Here is a 22,458-nt window from a genome sequence, read left to right on the forward strand (position 1 = left end):
TTGTGGTATTTATTTTTCCCTCTGATCTTCTGAATGGTTTGTGTGTCCATGCTTTCAGTGGTATTCTCTTTCTGTTGTTCCAAATATGTTTCTCTAAGTAAAAATCCTGCAGTTTCTCATATGTGCACTGCACAAGTGAATTGGAATGTGGCTCAGTAATATGAGTGATAAAGTTTTAAGATATACAGACATTGTTATACAGACATTTAAGGGGAAAAAACTAAACAATAGAAAAAATAACTACAACTGCTAGCAATAATTCGGGTTTAGGGCTGAAGGATAATAGCCCATATTTTGATAGTAATAAAATGTTATATTAAGTTCTCTCAAATCATAGCAGTACTATAAAAAAGAGCAAGCGATGAAACAGTGCTGAGGAAGCTTACAAATTCAGGGAGCATAAAATAAACATATTAAAATAGAAAAACTGAGCTCTAGTGCTTATTGTTTTATCCTTTCCATCATGGGTATAGGATAAAAGAAAACTCTTTCTTGCTTGTTAGAAGAAGAAAGCTCTTACTTGAAGTTCTTACTTGGCAGATGTCAGTTGAAAGCTCTGCTATGGAATATGCTGCAATGTCAAACTCTGTTGGGTAATTTTAGACAAATGTGTCATGTGTGACATGGAAATATGGCATGCTGTACATTAGTGATTTCCCAAGTGTTTGGATCAGGTAGTAATGTGCTGAGAAAGTGCTCTTTATCTATCCACACTGTGTACTTCTACAGCAGTGGGGAAATGCTTTTGGTAGAAATTACTTTAGTCAGAAAAAGAATCCATTTACAATATGTGCCTTCTAACATCTTTCAGACAATGCATTGTATTAAAGAGGCACTTTTTGATTAATGTTTTATAAACATTTTTCAGCATGACAGCTTAAAGTCCCTGTAAAATTGTAAATGCGTGCATAGTGCTCACTTCCATAAAGTCAAATGCCATCTCATAAAGTCTGGTTGGATCCTGTCAACCATGGTGACACAGAATCAGTACCTTGGAGCATTAAAATTAATTTGCTTCATTTATATGACTGCAATGATAGCTAGATGAAAAGAGCCCTATATTTAAATTTGCTTTAAAATACCTTCAAATCTTGTAGGACTTTTTTTATTTTTTTTATTTTACAGTTAACTAAATGTAACGAAGTGCAGCATGATATTTTCATAGGGCTTTGTATAAAGGAGACTAGAAAATGTGAAAGTAACTAGGGGGGAGAGAGAGAGGAAGGGAAAGATGTGTGAGGTTACACTAGGTGCAAGGTTGGGGGAGGGATAAATGGATTTCAGTTGAGTTAGTACTAGGGAAGCAATAGCCTTAGATCAGGGCTGGCCAAACTACAATCTTGGGACCTACTCAGCATACCTACATAGTTGAGGGAAGCACAAAGAGCTTTTCTGACACACCCAGTCAGTAGCCTTGTGTGTAGCTACCCCCACTGTTATTGTTGGCCATGTCGATAGCCAAGAAGGTTGGGCAAGCAGCTTTTCTCCTACTAACATCTACTCCACATAGTAACAGGCTACCTTTTCCACCTGCTGAAACACCACAAACCAGGGTGAACGCTTCTGTCCCCACCATGTTATTTATTAGGTCCCTTCCACCAATTCACAATACAGCTTTGTGTAACCACGTACAACTGAAAGTAAACTTCTTCCTTAAGCCGCTCTCTGGGGCGGGAAAGCGTAAGATCACACTGTCCTGAGATCCTATATCCCCTGGTCTCTGCCAGCCTCTCTTGTGCTTCCTTCTTGTCCTTTTAACTTCCCAGCTGATGGTTGATTGCTCTCATTAGCTCCTAAGCCTCCTGTCTAATTAAGCCATTGACCACCAATCCCCCCCAATTAAATCCACTCCAGAAGAGAAATAGCTAGTGCTTTTAGTGACCAGAGAGCTGAGTTAGCTTGAAGTCCCTAACACTCTGTCACAACATGCTTTAATGTTAGTAGTGAAAGAATAGTAGAACACATAGGAAAAGAGCAGAAACATCAGGGAAAAAATAGGACTCCAGAGCCACTAGCCTGGCTGTCCTCTCGTAAGGCCTGTTTACACAGGTGGAACACCATTGTCTGCAATGGAATTATACCTGATTGTCACTGCTGAATGGGACCCTCATGTGCAGCAGAAGAACACTGGTTAAAAGGGCAAGAACGGAGAAAAGGAAGAAAAGAGAGTATGCGGGAACAGAAAGGTTAGGGGGAAAGGAGAACATCAAGGACCAGAAGAAGAGAAAAGGAGAGCCCATGGGAATACAGAAACCAAAGACTGAGAGGAAACACAGGAACAATGAGAGCACACAGGAGAGGGAGAACAAAGGAAAATCCAGCTGGAAAGAAAGACCGGGTGTCTAGGTGTTTCTTCATTATTTTTTCCCCCAGGATATTTTTTGGACAATCCTTGGTGTTCCATCTTTCTGCTTTTCATCTCCCAATCCTGTGAGGTACAGTTTCCTCATCTAACCAGGCCCCAGGGCTCCCTCTTTCCTTGGAGGTGAATGGGTGTGTACCTGACCATGTGTCTTTCAGAATATTTGGCCACCTCCGTTTTACATCATGGAGCTCATACAGCCAAGCCACAAAAGAATCTAAAATCCCAGCAAAAAATAAAGGACAGGCCTGATTTCCTTCCCTCTGATAGCAGTGTAAATCAGGACTAATGCCAGTGAAGTCAGTCAGATTACCACTGGATTGAGGAAAAATCTGGCCCAATAACTCTTAAAATAAATAAATAAATAAAATCCTCCACTCAATGCATATAGGATTACAACAACTTTTAAACCATCAAGTAGGATTTGCACATAGGCTAACAAAATCCAGAGGTGTCTAACAGGGTTTTTTTTTAATGTGTGTGCTCTGATGCTGTGCAAATTTATACTGAACTAGTTTAATCTTGCTGAAGCTATCTTATTACATTAGAATCAGTAGTAGCATGCTTTAAGTGATGAGCAAAACAGGAGCGGACAGACCAAAATAAAGCTAACCAGATCCTTTTTGCTTAGCACCTTCATTCCTTGCTATCCATCTGAAAGATTTAAATTCATCCCCTTCTCTTTACTATTTTTGTTATGGCAGCACCTGCTCATGTCACTACTGTTTCAGTTAGTGTTTCTGTTCCAACTTAGTGAACAGCAGTTCACAACTTCACCATAACAATACGTTGTAGGCTGAAACTTAGCATGCTGAGTCCAGGAATTGAGATGGGGTCTCTCTTTGTTTGGTTGTTTGTTTTGCAACATTTAAAAAAGAAACCAATTTGGCTCTTGGTCTGTTTGCAAACCAGGAACGCCTGCCCACTGCTAAAGGCCCCTCCCCCAGCCTAAGGGGAGGAGCCACTGAGCCTGGAACGCAACTGAGTGCTTGGGACAACTAATGAAAAAACAGGAAGGGACGTGAGGGTCACAGGTTTAAACGAAGGGAGCCAGAATGGCTCTTGGTAATAGGAGGGCAAAACAATATAACACAACAGGTTTCCAATTTGAGCTTTTCTTCTCTTGAACCTTAAAAAGTGTGTGTTTTTTTTTCCTAATTAAGAGTTTGCAGGATTTTGTTACCTGGTACATAGTAATATCTTTGAATAGTTTTGTTTTTATCAATGGCTATGTTTTACATAGAATAGCTACAGCTTGATTCTGACTGCTTCATTCTACAGCTTGATTCTTACTGGGACTGAAGGCATTTTGAGTATTTCTTCTTCGAGTGCTTGCTCATGTCCATTCTGATTTAGGTGTGTGTGTGCGCCACATGCACTGGTGCCAGAAGTTTTTCCGTTAGTGGTACCCATAGGGCTGACTGTAGTGCCCTCTGCAGAGGCATGCGTATGCGCTTGTATATAGGGTGCTGCCGGTCCCCCTCCCTTCCAGTTCCTTCTTACCACCTGTGACAGTGCTGGAACAACTCTCTTGCTCTCGCAAGTCTCCGTTTTCCTAGTGGTTTCTAGCTTTCCTAGTGTATATAGTTTGAAATTAGTTGTTTAGTAGTTACTCTGTTAGTTAATAAGTAAGTTCCCAGGGTTGGGGCATGTCCCATTCCCCACAGTTTAAGCCCTGTGCTTCTTGCAAGAAGCCTATGCCACTGAGCAATCCGCGTCAGAGCTGTTTAAGGTGCTTGGGAGAGGCACACCCCTCCGTGAAGTATAAGATCTATAGGAGCTTTCACCCGTGAACTAAGAAGGACTGGGACGTAAGACTTAAGGCTCTTCTGATGGAGGCGGCACTCTGACCAGTGTCAGAGCTGAGATCGGACTTGGGACCAAGTATCGCAGCATCATTAAAAAGTGCTCCTCCGGCGTCGAAGTCGACCCGGCATCGCTCAACATCCCCAGTGCCGAAGAAGTGCCAAAAGAAAGCACACTCAAGAGAGGGAGTGCTCGCCCGCACCGAAGCTGGCTAAGAAAACTTCAGGGAAGCCAGAGTCAGCTCAGAAGGAGTCCCTGCCCAGATGGGCAACAAGCCCGGCACCCGCACCGCCACCGACTCCAGGGAGCAACAGAGGCCCACGCCACCTATTTGGACCTTCCACACCTGAGGCATTCCAGGCAATGAAGGACCCGTTGGCCATGCTGGCGCCTCCTACACCTGGAGAGGATAGGCCTACTCACTGAGGTGTAAACGTCCCAGCCGGGGGTTGGTTGAAAGGGACACCAACATCAGTGCAACTGCCTCATCCCCAGTCAACTGGTCGCTGTTCACCAACCTCGAGGCTCTCTTTGGGTTCTCGGCACCAGTCACTGGAACCATACCAGGACAAATCAGGTTCGGGCTGACGGTCGCCAGACACTAGGCACTGATCCCTGGAGCATCGGCACTGATCTGCCGAGCATCGGTATCGATCTTCAGAACCCCGAAGTTCGCCAAGTCTGTAGCATTGTGAATCGCCAGCACGAGCAGGTCACTGGAGCCCCAGCACCGCTTAAGTCCTTACAGGAAGCCGAAAGACAAATCATGATCGGGGTGTGGCCGACGCTCCAGTTCTGGATACTGCTCCCTAACACTGGAACAGAGACGTGGAGAAGCGGGCGGCATCGGCACCCTGTGGTCACCGGGATATACTTCCTCAGATTTGGGGAGGAAGTTATAGTCCCCCCAAAGAGGCAGGCTGCAAAGCCCCTCTCAGTCTTCCTCATGCTGCCTCATATGGGGGGATGGCCTCAAGGACAATGAACTGGACCTTGCCAATACTGGAACCCTTAGGGGTTCCCCCATTCCACAATGCCCTACCCACTCTCATATATAGGAACTTCGGTGCCGGGACTCTTTAAAAGACCCGCCTCAGCACTGGCCTTGGATGTCGACTCGGAGCATGGACAGTCGCTGTCGGGAAGTCTGTTAGTGACCACCCCGACTAGGGAAGAGGTGCCAGCGGCCCCCCAGCTACCGGCCTCCTCTTCCTCGTCCTCCCCAGACGAGGCAGTAGCGGGCCTCTCACACGCTGCCCACTGGATGATTATAGGTCACGTCAAGACCTGCTGAAAAGGGTGGCTGCTAACCTGGGCCTTAAGACAGAGGAGCTTAAAGAACCCGTGGATGAGCTCTTTGGTGTCTTAGTGTCCGCAGTCCCTTCCAGGGTGGCCCTCCTGGTGCATGAGGGGTTAGTGAAGCTGGCTAAGGCTTTGTGGCAAACCCTGGCATCTCTGGCCCCCATGTCCAAGCAGGCAGAGAAAAAGTACTATGTGTCTGCTAAGGGTTTCGAACAGCTATATATTCACCCATCTCCGGGCTCACTGGTGGTCGCAGCGGCTAATGAGTGTGACAGGCAGGGGCAAATGAGTTCCACTCCAAAGAACAAAGAGGCAAAGAAAATGGACTTATTCATCAGGAAAATGTATTCAGTAGCAAGCCTACAGCTAAGGGTATCTAACCAGCAGGTGTTGCTGAGGCAATATAATTTTAACATCTGGCAATCACTCAAGAAGCTTACTGACTCCCTCCCCCAGTTCTCCAAACAAGAGTTCGAGGCCATCCTGGAGGAGGGTAAGACTGAGGTCAGGGCCACCCTGCAGGCAGCCTCAGATGCGGCAGACTCGGCAGCATGGGCAATGGCCTCCACGGTGTCTATGAGGAAGGCTTCGTGGCTGCAGTAGTCTGGTCTCTCAATGGAAGTCCAGCAGTTCATCCAGGACGTTCCATTCGATGGCACTGCTCTGTTCACGGATCAGACCAACTCCAAGCTGCATGGTCTGAAGGTTTCTATGGCCACGTTGCACTCGTTGGGCCTTTATACCCAGTCCTCATCAAGGAGACACGGCGCTCACAGTAGCAGCACTTCAGAGGCCAGTCCAGAGGGGAGACCTATAGTAAGAGAAACAGAGGCGACAAACGTCACTGAGGCAATTCGCCGGCATCTACCTCAAAACCAGGCCTGAGTCACCATCCGTTGGGCAGAAAGAGATGCTTTTGAAGGTGCACCCGAAGGCGACCGACCACTTTATACCCGAGATCAGTTTCCCGTCTGTTCTCCTCCTGCCTTGCCTCTTTTTCTCCCAGCCTGGATGGCCATTACGTCAGACCGTTGGGTGTTGAACACGGTGGCTACTGGCTACACCCTTCAGTTCATCTCAATCTCTCCCTCCCATCCTCCTTTCCCGTCCCTCTTCAGGGACCCCTCTCAGGAGCAACTCCCTGTGCAGGAGGTACAAGCCCTCCTGCAGATAGGAACGGTGGAGGAGGTTCCTCAGAATTTGAGGGGCAAAGGATTCTACTCACGATATTTCCTGATCCCAAAAGCAAAAAGGATGCCTGAGACCCATATTAGATTTAAGAGCCCTAAACAAGTTCCTCAAATAGCTAAAGTTTGGCATGGTCTCCCTAGCAGCCATCATTTCTTCTCTGGATCCAGGTGACTGGTTCGCCGCCCTCGATTTAAAGGACACTAATTTTTATATCGCTGTCTTCCCAGGCCCCAGGAGGTTCCTGTGGTTTACAGTGGGTATGCGAGATTACTAATTTGCGGTTCTGTCATTCGGCCTTTCTACTGCTCCTACACGTTTTTACCAAATGTATGGCAGTAGTAGCGGCCTACCTCAGGTGCAGGGGAGTGCAGTTGTTCCCTGGATGATTGGTTCATCAGAGGCTGCCCAAGGAAACAGGTCTGTCGCGACACATGAATCACGAGAGACATGTGTCAGTCGCTGGGCTTGTTAATAAACAAACAGAAATAGTTACTTACGCCTGTTCAGAGAATAGAGTTCGTGGGGGCGGTCCTGGACTCTCTCCAAGCCAAAGCACTATTGCCCGACACCAGATTTCAAGCTATGACGGAGCTTATAGCCAGCCTACGGGGCCACCCAATTACCACGGCGAGGGTATGTCTCAGCCTCCTGGGACATATGGTGGCTTGTATCTATGTGGTCTGCCACGCAACCCTGCATTTTGGCCACTTCAAATGTGGCTGGCCACAGTATATTCCCCATCAAAATACTCCCTGGACAGGGTTCTCACAATTCCCCCCTCCCCCACATACTAACCTCCCTGTCATGGTGGACGAACCATCGTCAGGTGTTAGCAAAAATACCATTCGTGGCCCCAAGACTGACGCTGTCCCTGGTCTCAGATGCCTCGGATGTGGCGTGGGGAGCTCACCTTCGTGCCCTCAGAACTCAAGGTCTACGGACCAGGGAGGAGTTAACTGTTCATATAAATGTCAAGGAGTTCAGGGCCATCTGGCCGGCCTGCAAGGTATTTCTGCCACATCTGTCCAACAAGGTGGTGTGGGTCCCCACAGACAACACAATGGCAGTGTACTATATCAACAAGCAAGGCGGAGCCAGATCATCAGCCCTGTGTCGGGAAGCCATACGTCTCTAGGACTTCTGCATGGAGCACAACATCCACCTCAAAGCGGTCCATCTGCTGGGGCTGAAGAATACCTTAGCAGATCATTTGAGCAGGTCATTTCGCTCTCACCATGAGTGATCACTCCACCAGGAGGTGGCCAAGTGCATCTTCCAAAGGTGGGAAGCTCCCTCGGTGGACCTGTTTGCCACCAGGGAAAACAGAAAATGTGTCCGCTTCTGCTGTCTCCTGGGGTTGGAGGACGGCTCCCTGATGGACGCTTTCCTCCTCTCGTGATTGAGGGGTCTCGTGTACATGTTTCCCCCGATACCTCTTGTGCACAGCGTTCTGGTGAAAGTCAAGAGGGACAAAGCATGAAGCATTCTGATAGCCCTGGAGTGGCCTCGCCAGCACTGGTTCGGGATGCTGTTGGATCTCTCGGTGGCTCGTCCTTGGTCTCTGCTGCTGCACCCGGACCTCATTTCCCAGGACAGGGGTCGTACTTCACCTGGACCTAGCCTGTCTGCATCTGACAGCGTGGCTGCTGCACGGCTGAACAGGGAAGAGCACCACTGTTCAACCCAGGTCCAGAGAATGCTGCTGGAAAGTAGGAAGCCTTCCACCAGGGCGTCTTACATACCAAAGTGGAAGCGCTTCACCTGCTGGGCGACCTATCAGAATGTATCGCCGACGAAGTTTCCTATACAGGTGATCCTGGACTATTTGCTTCGTTTAAAGTAGGAAGGCTTAGCCTTTTTATCGGTAAAAGTTCACCTGGCAGCAATATCGGCGTTTCATCCACCGATACAGGGCAAATCTTTTCTCCCATGAGATGACTAGATTCCTTAAAAGGCTGGAAAGGCTTTTCCCTCAGATTAGAGAGCCGGTTGCCCGCTGAGACCTGAACCTTAACCTGTCCCGGATCACTGCTCCAGGACTTCAGAACTGTTGGCCTCCTGCTTGCTCACACACTTGTCCTGGAAGGTGGCTTTTCTAGTAGCAATCACTTCTGCACGCAGGGTGTTGGAGGTTAAGGCCCTGACCTCAGAGCCGTCTTATGGTGTTCTTCAAGGGCAGGGTCCAGCTCCGCCCTCATCCTGCATTCCTCCCGAAGGTCATTTCCCACTTTCATGTTAATCAAGACATCTTCCTGCCAGTATTCTACCCTAAGCCTCACAGCTCTAGTGAAGAAAGGGGCCTGCACTCACACGTTGTAAAGAGGGCTCTAGCCTTCTACATCGATAAGACCAGACCATTCCACAACTCCACGCGACTCTTCGTAGTGATTGATGATAGGAAGAAGGGCAAACCAGTCTCCTCGCAGCGAATATTGTCCTGGATTATAGTCTGCATTTGCACCTTTTATGAACAAGCCGGAGTCATGCCTCCAGCGTCCCTGTCAGCTCATTCCACAAGGGCATAGGCATCTTCAGTGGCTTTCCTGGCACATGTGCCTATTCAGGATATTTGTCGGGCCGCTACATGGTCGTCCATACATACCTTCACGTCCCACTATGCCATCACACAGAAATCTCGGGACAATGTGGGGTTTGGCAGAGTGGTACTGCAATCTTCATGACCATGAACTCCTGCCCACCTCCAGAGACACAGCTGGTGAGTCACCTAAATCAGAATGGACACGAGCAAGCACTCAAGAAGAAAGAACAGTTACTTACCTCATAACTGTTGTTCTTAGATATGTGTTGCTTGTGTCCATTCCACAACCCATCCTCTGTCCGGAAAAAGCAACTGGAAGGGAGGGGGGCCGGCAGCACCCTATATACGAGTGCATACACGTGCCGCTGCAGAGAGCGCTAGAGCCAGCCGTATGGGTACCGCTAGAAGAAAAGCTTCCAGCACCAGTGTATGTGGCATGCATGTGCACCTAAATTAGAATGGACATGAGCAATACATCTCGAAGAACAACAGTTATGAGGTAAGTAACCTTCCTTGGCACATTACACACGCACATTTGTATTTCACCACATTTTTTTAAATTTAGGGAGTATTTTTAGTCAGTGAAAAGCCAAACTGCCCACACTTCGTTTTCACCATTACTGACGTGAGTTTCTGAGCATTCAATCTGTGTTACTCCCCAATGCCATGTTTACTACAAACGTTTTAAAGCTGGCAACAGTTGGGTTTGCAGTAAGCGGGAGCTGCGTAAAAAATGAACAGGATTTTTTCTTAATTAATGCTTACCTGAATATTTGCTCTCCTCCCCGCCCCACAGTCAGCTTTTCTTGATAAATTATGGAACTTTACTCTAATTGCACATTAATGTCTCACAAAGAGCTACTGTTGTGACATGTGTCTAAACAATCCGTGAATTAAGGATCACTTAGTACCCAACAGTCTAAGTATATTGTCATATTACTTATAATATTTTGTAGGTATGGAGGACAGCCTTCATTTTTCTTCCTTTTTTTACTGACTTATAACTTTCCCCCAAACAATTAACTTTTAGGCTAAAATTTCTCATGTTTGTTCTCAGCCCAGAACTTTGAAGAACATGTCAGTCACTTTGGATCTGGGAAAACGTTGGGAGTCAGGGAATGTTGGTTCTAGTCCTGCTTCTGTTGTTAGTTTCTTGTGTGACCTTAGGCTAGTCATTAAAGCTCTCTGTTTCAGTTTCTCCATATGTAAATATGGAATAATGGACTTATTCACCTTCGTAAAGTGCATTCAGATCTCTGGATGAAAATGTGCTACCTAAATGCTATGTACAGAATTATTATTATTAACATGAATATAGTACGTTCACCAATAAAGACATTTTCCACATTGCTTTCTTGTATTTAGAGAACCATAAATCTTTTTTTTTAATGCTTCAACAAGGTTAAAGTTTTGGATGGCAAATTGTTAGGCAATAAAACTGTTATCAGTGTGCAAAAAACAGCATGGTGGACATGTGTAGCAAATTATACTCCTTAGCAATGCAAGTATCCATCATATGTTGTCTATCGAAATATAGTGTATTTATTAATCCCAGAAAGCCCTTGAAAGATCAGGAAAGTGCATGCACCTTGGCGAGCTCTCTTTCCACTGCAAGTTACCATGAATCCTCCTACCTTTCAGAATTCTAACAAGACTCACATCCTTTTGATTGAGATATGGCACAACAAAACCAACTTTAAATGCTTTTCCTTTTTGGGTTGATGAAAGACCTATAATGTTGTTTGAAGGTGTTTGTTTAATAATATTGGACCCAGTCCTGCAGATCCTTATTATGTTAGTGGTTTTTCACTGGAAATACTCACATAAGTAAAGACTACTAGTATGAGTATGGGCTTAGAGGATCAGAACCAGTATTAGTGATTTTATGTAAAGTAACTGATCATGTGGATTAAAAAGAGCTCCTGAGGAGTGCTGTGGAGACATCATGAACAAGGATGGGTTTGGGCAGCGTCTTTGGATTTGAGTGTCATGCATGGAGCAGGATTAGCTGGAGCTGTGAATGTGGGGCAAGTAGGTTTTGTGCTGCCTAACTGGGGGGTGGGGGGGACAGCACTTGGTCTGGGAGGACAATAAGACGAAGAATCCATGAATGAGGGGGGAGGTTAATGGTTTTTAGAAGTGGTCATTTTAGTGGATCCAAGCCATCAGATGGTGGAAGTGAAGAAGTCTCGCCAGCTCAGTAGTGACCCTTTGGCCAGCTAAGTAGCCACATAGATGGAATCAGAAAAAAGATCTGTCCAGCCCACCTTGTCTGGAAGGATGGAGGCCACAGTACGAGTGCACTGGAGTGACATTTCAATCAGGGATAAAATGGGATGAATTCTCAAGGCTGTCCTAAGAAATAGTTGGTACTTTCATGTATGATCCTCTATATGGCCCAAACAAGGCACTGATAGTTACACATTCTGCCTGCACCCCTGCTTCATGGAACGTAGTAATAATTCTCTGTGTCTTAAAAGAAACATTTTGAACAATGACATGTTTGAAGTAAATACCTGGATAACTGGAAGTCGACTTAATTAGGGAACTTCTGTTTTAAGCCTTTCCAGTATTCTGAGGCTCTTTCCCTTTTGCCAGAGCGGAAGGGGTCCTCTGCAGTGGAGTTGTTGTGTATTCTTGTGGGGGGTTTTGTCTTTCACAAGATACTTCCCTGTCTTCATTCTTGCAGAAATGTTATTTTTGTCCGGTTGAAATCTTAGTAAATTGTAAAATGCTTTGCAGTGATTCTTGAGATGAAGAGCAAAGTCAGAGACTAAGTTTGCTGTCTTTGTGCCCACAGGGATTCCAATGCTGAAGATAGTATTTGCCGGCTATGAGCACCTGTCTTTAATTTCCGTCCCCTTACTTATCTATCACCCAGCTCAGATTCTTCTTGGCAGTGTGTTGGTACCAACAATAAAATCTTGGATGGTTTCTAGACAGAAGGTAAGAAATTGCTCGTACAGACATATTAGAGTACTTTTTATAGTATTTTTAGCATACTATTTTTTTAATGTAAGAAAAAATTAACAGTAAGTAAATGTAACTCTGAAATCCTTCAATACTCTTATTGTAGATCCTGGGCTAGGGTTGTCCTTTGTTCCTTTCTTGTTTTATGGTGTTAATGTTCATGATAGGACTGAACCAAAACCCAGGCTTCAAATATCCCAGAATTTTCAGAAGTTCAGATCCAGATCAGACCTATGCAGCTGCTTCCTTGCTCATTAGCAAGCCAGATACCTGGCTCAGAAAACCCCCAAAAGAAGGACCCTTATTGGGTCTGAACTTTGTAGCATGAGCCAATCTCTATCAAATAAAGCTAGCTTTGGAATTTCTCTTCTGGAGGGATATCATAGATCTGTCATTTTGAGATCCTGTGCATCTGCTGGGTTTTTTTTTTTTTTTTTTTTTTAAATGAGAGCTCTATATGCAATGAATTAAATCATCCAGGACTTAAACTTTCATTGTTTTCTAATATTGTGTTTTCCTTTATATTTATGAAAAATATACAGATTACTAGGGGGATGAATAATATTTCATGTCAAGTTTTAAAAACAAAAATATAGCATTGCCTGGTTCATAGGATTGTAGCAGGATACAGAGAGGTTTTTCATTTCCAAGCACTGGGTCAAATCAGTTTATTGCAGCAGTGATTGGAGCTATTACCATCTGACAGCTGTTCCATGGTCCATATGAAATAAGTTTAATGGTGTCTGTCCATTTCCTAATATTGAAATACCAACACCAGAGAAACAAATCCTCATGATCGACACTAATTGGCACCTTTGGTCAGCAGAGATGACAAGGATTGAATGAGTATGGAGATAGAAACTTTCACCCATCAAGGGAGTCCTTGTAGGTAAAAGCTGAGATACATTACAGTGCAGTGTGAGAAAGCTTACACTGCCACTGTCTAAGTATCTTCGTAGGTAGAGAAGAAAGCTGACTGAAATTTTCAGAATTTTAAATTTTCAGCAAAAATGTTTGGTTTTGTTGAGTCAGCAGCTAGAGAGGACGTCATCCTGCAGTGCTGTCAGTCCAATACCTGCATCAAACTCTGAGGCTAAGATTTTCAAACTAGTGCTTTGGGGCGCCTCATATTTTGGCCTCAAAGGGTCGGAATTTCTGGAGAGTGGATCCTCAGCACTGTCTAGTTGGGCACCCAAAATGACTAGTCACTTTTGAAAATCTTGATCTAAAATTCAGATTAAAAATTCATCCCCTAAAAAATCCTTTTCAGGCAGACTTTATCAATAAAAGTACAGTAGTTCCAATCTGTGGCTATGCTTAGGTCTGACTTGTGTGTTCTTCCTGCAATATGCACACTTAACACTGGCATCACTGGCAAGGGATGGATGATCACTGCACTGCTAGGACATTACAGCTCATGTATCACCTCACTCCTCCCTGTGGCCAAGATAGGGAGCACGGCTGGAGCTAATCTGTACATCTGTGATCCCCACTTGTAATAATGACTCCATGAAGCTGTTGCCAGTTGTTGCAAGTTACAGTAACCTTCGGACATGACACGGGATCAGAAAAAAGCCAGTTCAAGATTGGGGGAGGGCGAAAGTGATTTAGAACCACCTTCGGAGCTGCACCAAGCCCTAGCTTCTTATTCATTAAGCACCGAACAAGTCGTCTACCCAGACTATAATTCTGCAATAAAGATATTTTGATAAACTGTCATTCTGCTGCACCAATATATTTTACTTGGTCTCCTGGGTTATTCACATGAATATTATTTTAATTACTCTCTTTTTTTAAATCAGACTGAAGTTGGTTTTGGTACAGATGCAATAATTACAATAGAACTGAATATTGTGACTGGATAATGGTCTCCCGCTTTGAAAATAAACATGTCATCATCACCTTGATGTTTATTTTCGTTAACACTTTGGCTTCACTTTGGCATTTCTCTTGCAGTGGGAGACGGTTATCCAGTCAAGTACTCAGTTCCACTGACATTCTTGCTTAATTATGATAGTACATGTGATCTGCTTGTATGAAATTGAATTTAAATATTTAGAGGTTCATCTGCAGTCGGATATTTCTAGTTTGTAAATATGGCAGCAAAATCTGCCAAACTACAAAGTAAAAGAAATTGTTACCCAAACAAAATGTGAAATTGTCTCTCTCTCCTGAGCCCCTTTGTGTATAATATCCAAGAGTATGGTTTCTAATGGCTAAATTTTGGCAGTCATTAAATGCTGATGTTTTTGTGGAGACATAGCATTACATATGCCCAATTTGTTTTTAAGGATTTTTTTTTACGTTGGTCTTAAATGGCATCTAGCAAGGAGTTTTTACAGGCTTGAAAAATGTATAAAACTAAAGGATAAATATTTTCAATGCAAATACTCACCAAATCCCATCTCTCAAAATATAAATCACTTATTTAATCAACCCACCATAAATAGTGGTCTCCATCCTCATACCAGCCCACATCTGTTGAAGTGCCCCTTCAGGATAAGCCCAGGAAAAAGCATGACTATTCCCCAATGGGGGTCAGCAAATCCAATCTCTCTTGGACCTATAGGAGTTGTGAGTTAATTTCCAGAGTTGAGGAACTCTCTTAGAAAATGTCCTACCCTTCCTCCCTCCCACTTTATAAACCAACGGGCTGTTAGGACTAGCACCATCACTGATAGAAAGTGCAGACTTATACCACAGGAAAGAGATGGCCTCTCAAGTAATCTGGTCATTTAAAGCTTTTTTTCAACACTTTATATTTCATCTAGAAGCTAACTGGAAGCTCGTATAGATCATAGAGCACTGGTGTAATGTGCCATATGAAGCACTACTTAATAAACAGAAGTCCACATTCAGTGCCATTAGGGTGCATTGCAGCAATCCTATCTCCATAGGTAAGAGACATGGATAAATAAAGTAGGATCTACACTCAAAAACATGCTTCTCTGTGCAAATGCAGCGGTAAAAAAGCATTCTTCACAGCTACTACCTGAGCATCCAGCCCAAGGTCTAACCCAGCACCAACACTGTGAGTCTAAGTACTAACCCCTATGTGCACTCCCTAAATAAAGAGGCCACTCTCTGCCAACCGGCAGGCACTATCTCCCTTTTGTATGAGTTGAGCCACCATTAGACATGGAGTAATTTGCTCGACTTCACTTATAGGGTCGTGCACATGGCAATGTAAATGTTGTCAGCATATTGAAGGCACCTAGTCTTGTGTAAGTATTGAATGGGAGAGGTGACAAGCTGTAGGAACTTATACAGACATTAAATATATTTAAAACTACTGTGTGAGAGGCCTCAGGACTGTTAGCCTATTTGCTTATCGTTATTAACTAGGACTTCTCGGAAAGGAAAGTGATATTTGATCACCAATCAATGCAAGTGGTACAATTTCTGTACTATAAACAGGCCTGAAACGAGATGAACTGAAGTCAAGGGAATACGGGGACTCCAGATATTGTCAAAGTAACCTCTCCTTAACCTTCTCAACAATCTATCCCAAAAAAGGGAACTTAAAACAGGTCAATAATTGGATTATTGACCACACAAGATGGTTTCTTGAGCAGAGCCTAACAGTTACTCTCTTAAGGACAGCAGAGATGCTTTGACAGTCTCCTCCAACAGCACCAGTGCCCTCTTTCTGGGCTCTGCCATTCAGGAAAGACATAGGTACTAGTCAAAAGTTGCAACACTAAACTCCCTCAGCACCACAGTGAGTGACAGTGACTGAAATGCAAGTAGAGACGAGTTTGCATTTGTCCCCTCCAGGTGCTACTCTGCCTCCACAAAAGCACACAGATTAGTTTGGATCCAAATGGTTTTATCATCCAGGTAAGATGAAAATCCTTCACAGCAAGAAACACTTGACTCTGTAACTGAGTGGAAATGAAGTAGAACCTTTCAGTTATTCAGGCTTTTGCAGATGCTATAGTGGAGGTGAAGAAAACGTAGCCATGGCAAAAGACTTTTACACCTCATTTGGTAAGGCTTCGCTTAAGACCTCCATCACCAACACTCTAGTCATCTTCCCTCTTGCTTCCTCTCTTGCAGGCCATCCGTAAGCTGTGTGACCTGTGAGGATGAAGCAGAGGGAGAGTGCAGTTAGGAGCCAAGGACAAAAGATCATTATAAAACTGTAATAAAGTAGTCTGTCAGCTAGATAATATAGTCTCTCAGAGCCACCTGGAAATACACTGAACCATTTGCACCCTCTTAAATAAAAGCTTCCCTTGTATTTGGTTATATTCTTTAGCAATCCAGTAAATGACTGTTTTGTTTAATGTTTGCAGGCACTGAAGTTAACAAGGCAACCTAAAGCACCTGTGAAGGTATAACAATGGAGGCGGTCCGTGTCACAGTGAATGTATATATGTACTATACTGTACACACACAGACAGTTGAAAAGACTGGTATTTGTGAATGTTGCTTCAGCACATATTTTATTTTTCTATATATATTAAAAAAAGCTATACCTGTTTAAGTGCCTTAAAAATAGGATTTTTTGGCAAAAGCATTGTTTCCAGAAGCCACTTTGTTAGTTACTGCAAGAGGTTGTACAGTATTTTGTAGTCATTTAGTTTTTATTTTTCTAACAGAACGAATGATGATCATAATTAAAAGCTGTGTTCCTTTCATCACCTCTCATTTGAAGCTAGGATGTACCACCTGTAAGTTAGTGTTTTAAACTAGCTAAAATGACCAGGGGCACATCCCTGTGCTGGCTAAATTTAGAGAAGTGCTTTCTGAAGTTTTATTCAAGATTAACTTGAATTTCTATGTGATTCTCTTATCCTCCTTAGTCATATGACTGTGACATGCCTTTTTCTTCTGAGTTTGTGTACACTCAGCATGGGGCCATCCATTGGGTAGGAACTGAGAAGCATAAATTATTTGCATTTGTTGACACAGTTGTCTAGACATTCCTTCAAAGTTAATGGTTTCTCAAGAAATTTCTTTCAGTTCCATATTATGATATTATGGCATTGTATATCTTAAATGCATCATAAGCGTCTTCAAAGAAATGGTCTGGTGCTTGGGTTATGCGTGAAATATTTGTGTTTTGCAGCTAAGAGGTATTTTTTTTATTATTTACCTAAGGTGAACAAAATATTTTGTGGGGTTTTTTTCTATTCCTTCTCCCAAATGCAACACACAGATTTGCAGTGACAGAAATTAGATGCTATTATTTAAATAGAATATTTACTGTAGTAAAAATGAAGCTAAATTATATATTGCCATGTTAGTAAACCTTATTAGGACAAGAAAGTTCACAATTATTTTTCTCTAATTGAAAAGGTTGTAAGACCGATTAAGAATGATGTTTCTAATAAAAAGACCATTATCATGGTTAATTTGACAATCAGTTGCAAATATTTTCTAAAAAAAATTCTAGATATTTTTAAATAGTATAAAAGTGAACAAGGATACAGAAATAAAATTTGTGCATGTACACCCAGAAAGAAAGGAGAATAGGTATATAATGGGAACATGCAACAGCTCCTTATTGAAAATGCCAGGCTATTAGAATAGGTGCATTAACACAGACTCTAAGATGTACCCATCTACTAAAATAGTGGTGGTGACTGTCCATTAAAACATAAAAGAAAACTTCATACAAGTACAGAGTACAGAGGTATCCTGGATGTCACTATTACTCTTGAACTCAATTGCATTGCAGCATTAACTGCAAACACAAAAGGGAAGATCCTCAGATTGTATAAACTGCCATAATCTTATTGAGCTGTGAACATTTATACCAGCTGAGGATTTGTCCCAACAGGAATAAGGGCTTAGGCTGCAGGTCCCCATATGTTTTGTCAAAATATTTTTGGTTGTATCTCTCCTGTTGTTCTTGGTTTAACGTAAGAGGATTCCATTTGGTGCCAAGCAGAGATGCCTTGTGTTAGCAGAAGTCTGTAACAGGCTGCTCCATTGCCATTGAGATTAAAATTATTATTACTGATTGTCAGTGATGTGTTTTAAAATAATCAATCCCTGATCATAAAACATGCAAGAAACAAAGATGCATGATCCTACAAGGTGCTGATGCCCTCATTTCCATTGACTAGGGTGGAACAAATGAAACTTAACCTGAATGAGAGTTGAGGGAGCTCAGCACCTTGCAGGATTGGGCCTGTATTGTCTAAGCTTCTTTTCAGCTGCAAATAATTCACAGGGCAGTGGCCAGTGAGCTCAAAGATGTTTTTGACAAGGGTGCCTTTAGAGGGTGTGCTCAAACCCGCTTATAAAAGAAGATCAAACATAGGTTTTTAGATCCAAATCATAAGCTTCACTTTATCAAACATTTTCCATAAAGTGGCTCCATATGCATCCAAATTCCTTTATCTAATGCTTAAGAACACTGAGAACAGCCAAGGATTAGCTAAAGGGCACAGCTCTATTATAGCATTTTTGTTTTGTTTCCATGAATCTCTGAACCTCCAAACTATGAAAAGGCCTTATCCAGCTCCCACTGAAATCAATGAATCTTTCTGTTGGCTTTAATAGGCATTGGATCAGGCCCAAAGACAGCAGGAATTTGTGGTTGGCTGTTTTAAAACACTAAAAGAATTCTAGCGCGCAGAGTTGCTTTTTCCCCCTTCAATGGTTGTGTATCTTCTCTAAACAGTCAATACACTGCTATTATTCCAAATGATCTACCTCTATGTACTGAAATGAACGCCTTCAGTACATGCAACAACTAGTTTAGATTCACTGAAAATGTCTGTCTTCCTTTGTTATAATTTTACTGTGTTAAGAATATTTTTAAGACTATTTTCCAGAGAGAATTTTGTTTGATTCATAGGAGTGTAATTAACGATGGTTTAGAGCAGCTTAAAAGGTATATGTTTGTTCCTGTTTTTACATAAATTAACGTTGGATGTATTCTGAATGAGATATAAAGCAAATCTGAAATACATTTTTAAATCCATACTTAGTGGAACTTAATTATTCATATCCAAAATATTCTGTTACGTTTAAAGATGGTTAAGCTGTTCATTTTATGCCTTCAATTATGCCTACATGTTTTTATAAAAGGAACACATTGGACTTAGTTTTGTTAATATGGAATTACGGGAAAGACAAACTTCCTTATCATCTGAGTCTGGTTTTTTTTTTGTTTTTTGTTAAGTTGAAGTTTCATTCTTTTGTCAATGAAGTTGTAGAATTTTCTGCCTGTTCCTTTTTTTAAAAAGTGTGAACAATTTTTTTTAAAAATTACTAATTATACTATGAAGTTCTTTATCTAGAGACAATCCTTTTCTTGTTGATATAAATAACTTCAAAGATGTTTTTTTATGTAAGAGAAAAGGTGAGAAGCAAGCAGAAGATACGGCAAATTGTAATCAGATTTAGATAAATTAATTGAATTATAATGCTGTTTTATAAGTAGAGGATTAGAAAACTTTCTGAATTTTCCTGGTCTTGGCTTCAAATTTATTGGGAGAAATAAGGCAGTCTGTATTCAGGCTAAAACTCCCTTTGATATCAATGAGGTTTTGGCCTATGTTAGGACTTCAGGATTCTGTTCACTCATTAATGCCTTACATTCTGTGTATCAGAAGCTCCATGTATTACTATCAATGCAAAAAAAAAAAAAATCACATATTGTATAAGGGATTGTCAACTCCTGGTATCAAGAGTTAACAGAACAGCTAATCATCCCTTATGTGTTGGAATAAACAAAGCACCAAGGCTAAAAGGGTCTAATGACCTAAGTAATACATCCAAGTCAAATAATTTTTCAATTAGTTTGAAATCCAGATCCATGACTTTTTTGGTTTTTGTACTATTTGTATGTTACTTAGTTTGAACAGCACACAGGGCTAAAGAGCAGCAGTCCCAGCAGAGACTTGTGACTTATAAACATCCACGGAGGAGAAGTAGACGAATGCAGCAGTTTGGTTTCAAAAAAATACAGGTGCATAAATTATTCTGGTAAACAGGGAAAGAGGAAACCTTTGTTGTATGCTCCCTAATCACAATTTTCACCTTCAATTGTACATGTGAATGATTTTCTGTAGGAATATCTTGACGTAGGAGGGGGTAGAAAGCAGGATGAAAAATTGTGTATATGTAAGCACACAAAAATTGTGTGCATGCATACGTGTGTGTATGTATGTACGTATAAATCTCTAGAGAGGAACAAGTCCAAAATGTATAATTGTTTGCAAGACCACATGTGGAAGAATTTTCTTTTTTTATGTTATTCTGTCATTAAAAAATGAAATACCAAACACTGAATTGCATTTTGTATTGAATCATAATCTTCTACATAACTTTGTATATCACACGGTCGCAGTATCATGTTTTTTAAAACTTATGTCATGCAAACTATTTTGCAATTAAATAGGTGTTGCAGCATTGGAGAGATGCATTTGGGAATTACTACCTGGTAAGAGGCTAATTCATAAATTCTCCATTTTGTTATCATTCAAATGCACTTAAATTACCATTATTATAAAGTGCTACAAGCATACACGATCCCTTGCAAACACATGAAGTAGACAAGGGACTAAACTTTGCCCTCAGTTACACTTGTGCATCTCCAATGAGCGGTCTGTTAAACTGTGAAATAATCTCCCAGAGGAAGTTATTTGAGAAGCACTTCTATTCTAAAAATGCTCTGTGTTATGTAGCATGTGAAGAGAGTAAATGAGTAGTTTTATTTTAAGTGTGGTCTTTTGCCCTTTCTAACCCATAACAAACCTAATCTCCACTGGCTCAGATTACAAAAATTCTGACGTTAGTCCCAGCCTCCCGTATAAACAGATTGTACCTTCTTAGGACACCATACTTAGGTGTCTAATACTTCCTCACATTTGAACCATGTACCAAGTACAGTTGTTAAACTGTAAGTTCTTTTGTATAGGAATTTCAGATCAAAATCTCTTTGGTTATATGTAGACTTGGAAAGTTTAGATCTTTATGGGTAAATATTGGTAAACGTCGATCCACTGTGTACACACACACACACACTGATGAAAAAATATTTCCATTGATGATAATCAAATACACATACAGGCAAAATAAGAAAATTGATGTTTGAGAACTAAATAGAGTTTTATTTAAAGATATTTACTTTGTATATTTTGACGTGTGATGTTGACAATTTGTGTTTTAGCTGTTATAAAACTTTTAACTTTTTGAGTCTATCATTAAATAATTGTCTGACCCTCCCTTAATTTCTCACAGCTGTGAAGACTTAAATTGCTAAAAATAAAAAAAAGCTTAAAACCCATAATTTTGCACAACTATAGGAATTTAAATGGATACAAAAATTTTAAATGCTTAAACATAAACATTGATATTAGACATCGAAACTATAAAAACCTGATTTCTACCAACCTTATTTATACATGTACAACTGCTTTGAAGCTACCACATAACACAGAGCGTTCTAGAGGGCAATACAATTTGCGTCTCAAATAATTTTAAATCTGCGCTGTCAAACATTTTTGCCTTGATTTTAAATATTGAAAATTAATCAGTGATGCCATGATTTACCACAAGAAGCAGTGATCTACAAAACTGATGTGCATTGCATCTTCTAACACGCTCCATCCAGAGGTCCGGATAAGAGGCATCACTGCATGCAGGCCTACATCATGCTAGAAGCTAGAGAACAAGCACAGTTAATAAAACAAGCTTATTAAATGTTTTCTTTGCCTTAGTGATTGAGAGAGAGATCTTCAGTAGGAAGTGGGATTTAATTTGCCAATGCCATGGTCAAAGAAATATGGGAAATATGTTGGAAACACTTGGTGTTGATGAGATCCCTTGGCTGCTAACCTCCATGAGTTGCAGTCTCTGTGGAATATCTGTTTCAGAATCCATTTAATTGCAATAGTCAAGTCTGGAAGTCACAGGGCATGAGTCACCACTTAATTTTCTCGTCAGTTAAGGCAAAGTTTTCAACATATTTTTAGATGGATTTCTATAGCAATGTCTGTCAGCCATCCGACCTACAGTGTGACAATGAAATGAGCAACAGAGCCACTAGATGGGCAGAATCAAATCCCTTGCCCAAAACGTCTTCTTTCTAATACAGATTTGAGCAGGGAGGGAAAGTAAATTAAAGTCCTGGGCATCATTACATAGAAATGAACCTTGTCATTTCAGATTTGCATTGTACTGGCTGGTTACTAATTCTGACACCCACCTTGCTAAAATCTAAGAACTGTATTTCACTTATCGCTTCTATTTAATATGCTGTAACAGTTCACTTAAGGAAGTAAATGCACTTGAGCTTTTAACAGCTGTGAGTGAAACATCATCT

The 22,458-nt window shown here is 41.8% G+C and overlaps 1 protein-coding gene across 3 annotated transcripts in view; it reads left to right on the top strand.

Moving 5' to 3' along the window:
• SLC10A7 (solute carrier family 10 member 7) overlaps positions 1–20,416 on the top strand; it is a 185,449-nt gene extending 165,033 nt beyond the window's left edge. The window contains exons 11-12 of one of the 3 annotated variants that reach the window (XM_067551942.1): positions 12,001–12,146; positions 16,469–20,416. In XM_067551942.1, the coding sequence (XP_067408043.1) occupies positions 12,001–12,146; positions 16,469–16,513 (191 nt within the window). In that variant the 3' untranslated portion in view covers positions 16,514–20,416. Of the gene's footprint in view, positions 1–12,000; positions 12,147–16,229; positions 16,445–16,468 lie in introns of those variants that run through there. The other 2 variants (XM_067551944.1, XM_067551943.1) reach the window with 2 other exon arrangements.
• Positions 20,417–22,458: the final 2,042 nt, after the last annotated feature.

The sequence above is a fragment of the Emydura macquarii genome, unplaced genomic scaffold (assembly GCF_026122565.2).
Source record: "Emydura macquarii macquarii isolate MOO-44397 ecotype Brisbane River unplaced genomic scaffold, CSIRO-AGI_Emac_v2 contig_1363, whole genome shotgun sequence".
Classification (NCBI taxonomy): Eukaryota; Metazoa; Chordata; order Testudines; family Chelidae; genus Emydura; species Emydura macquarii.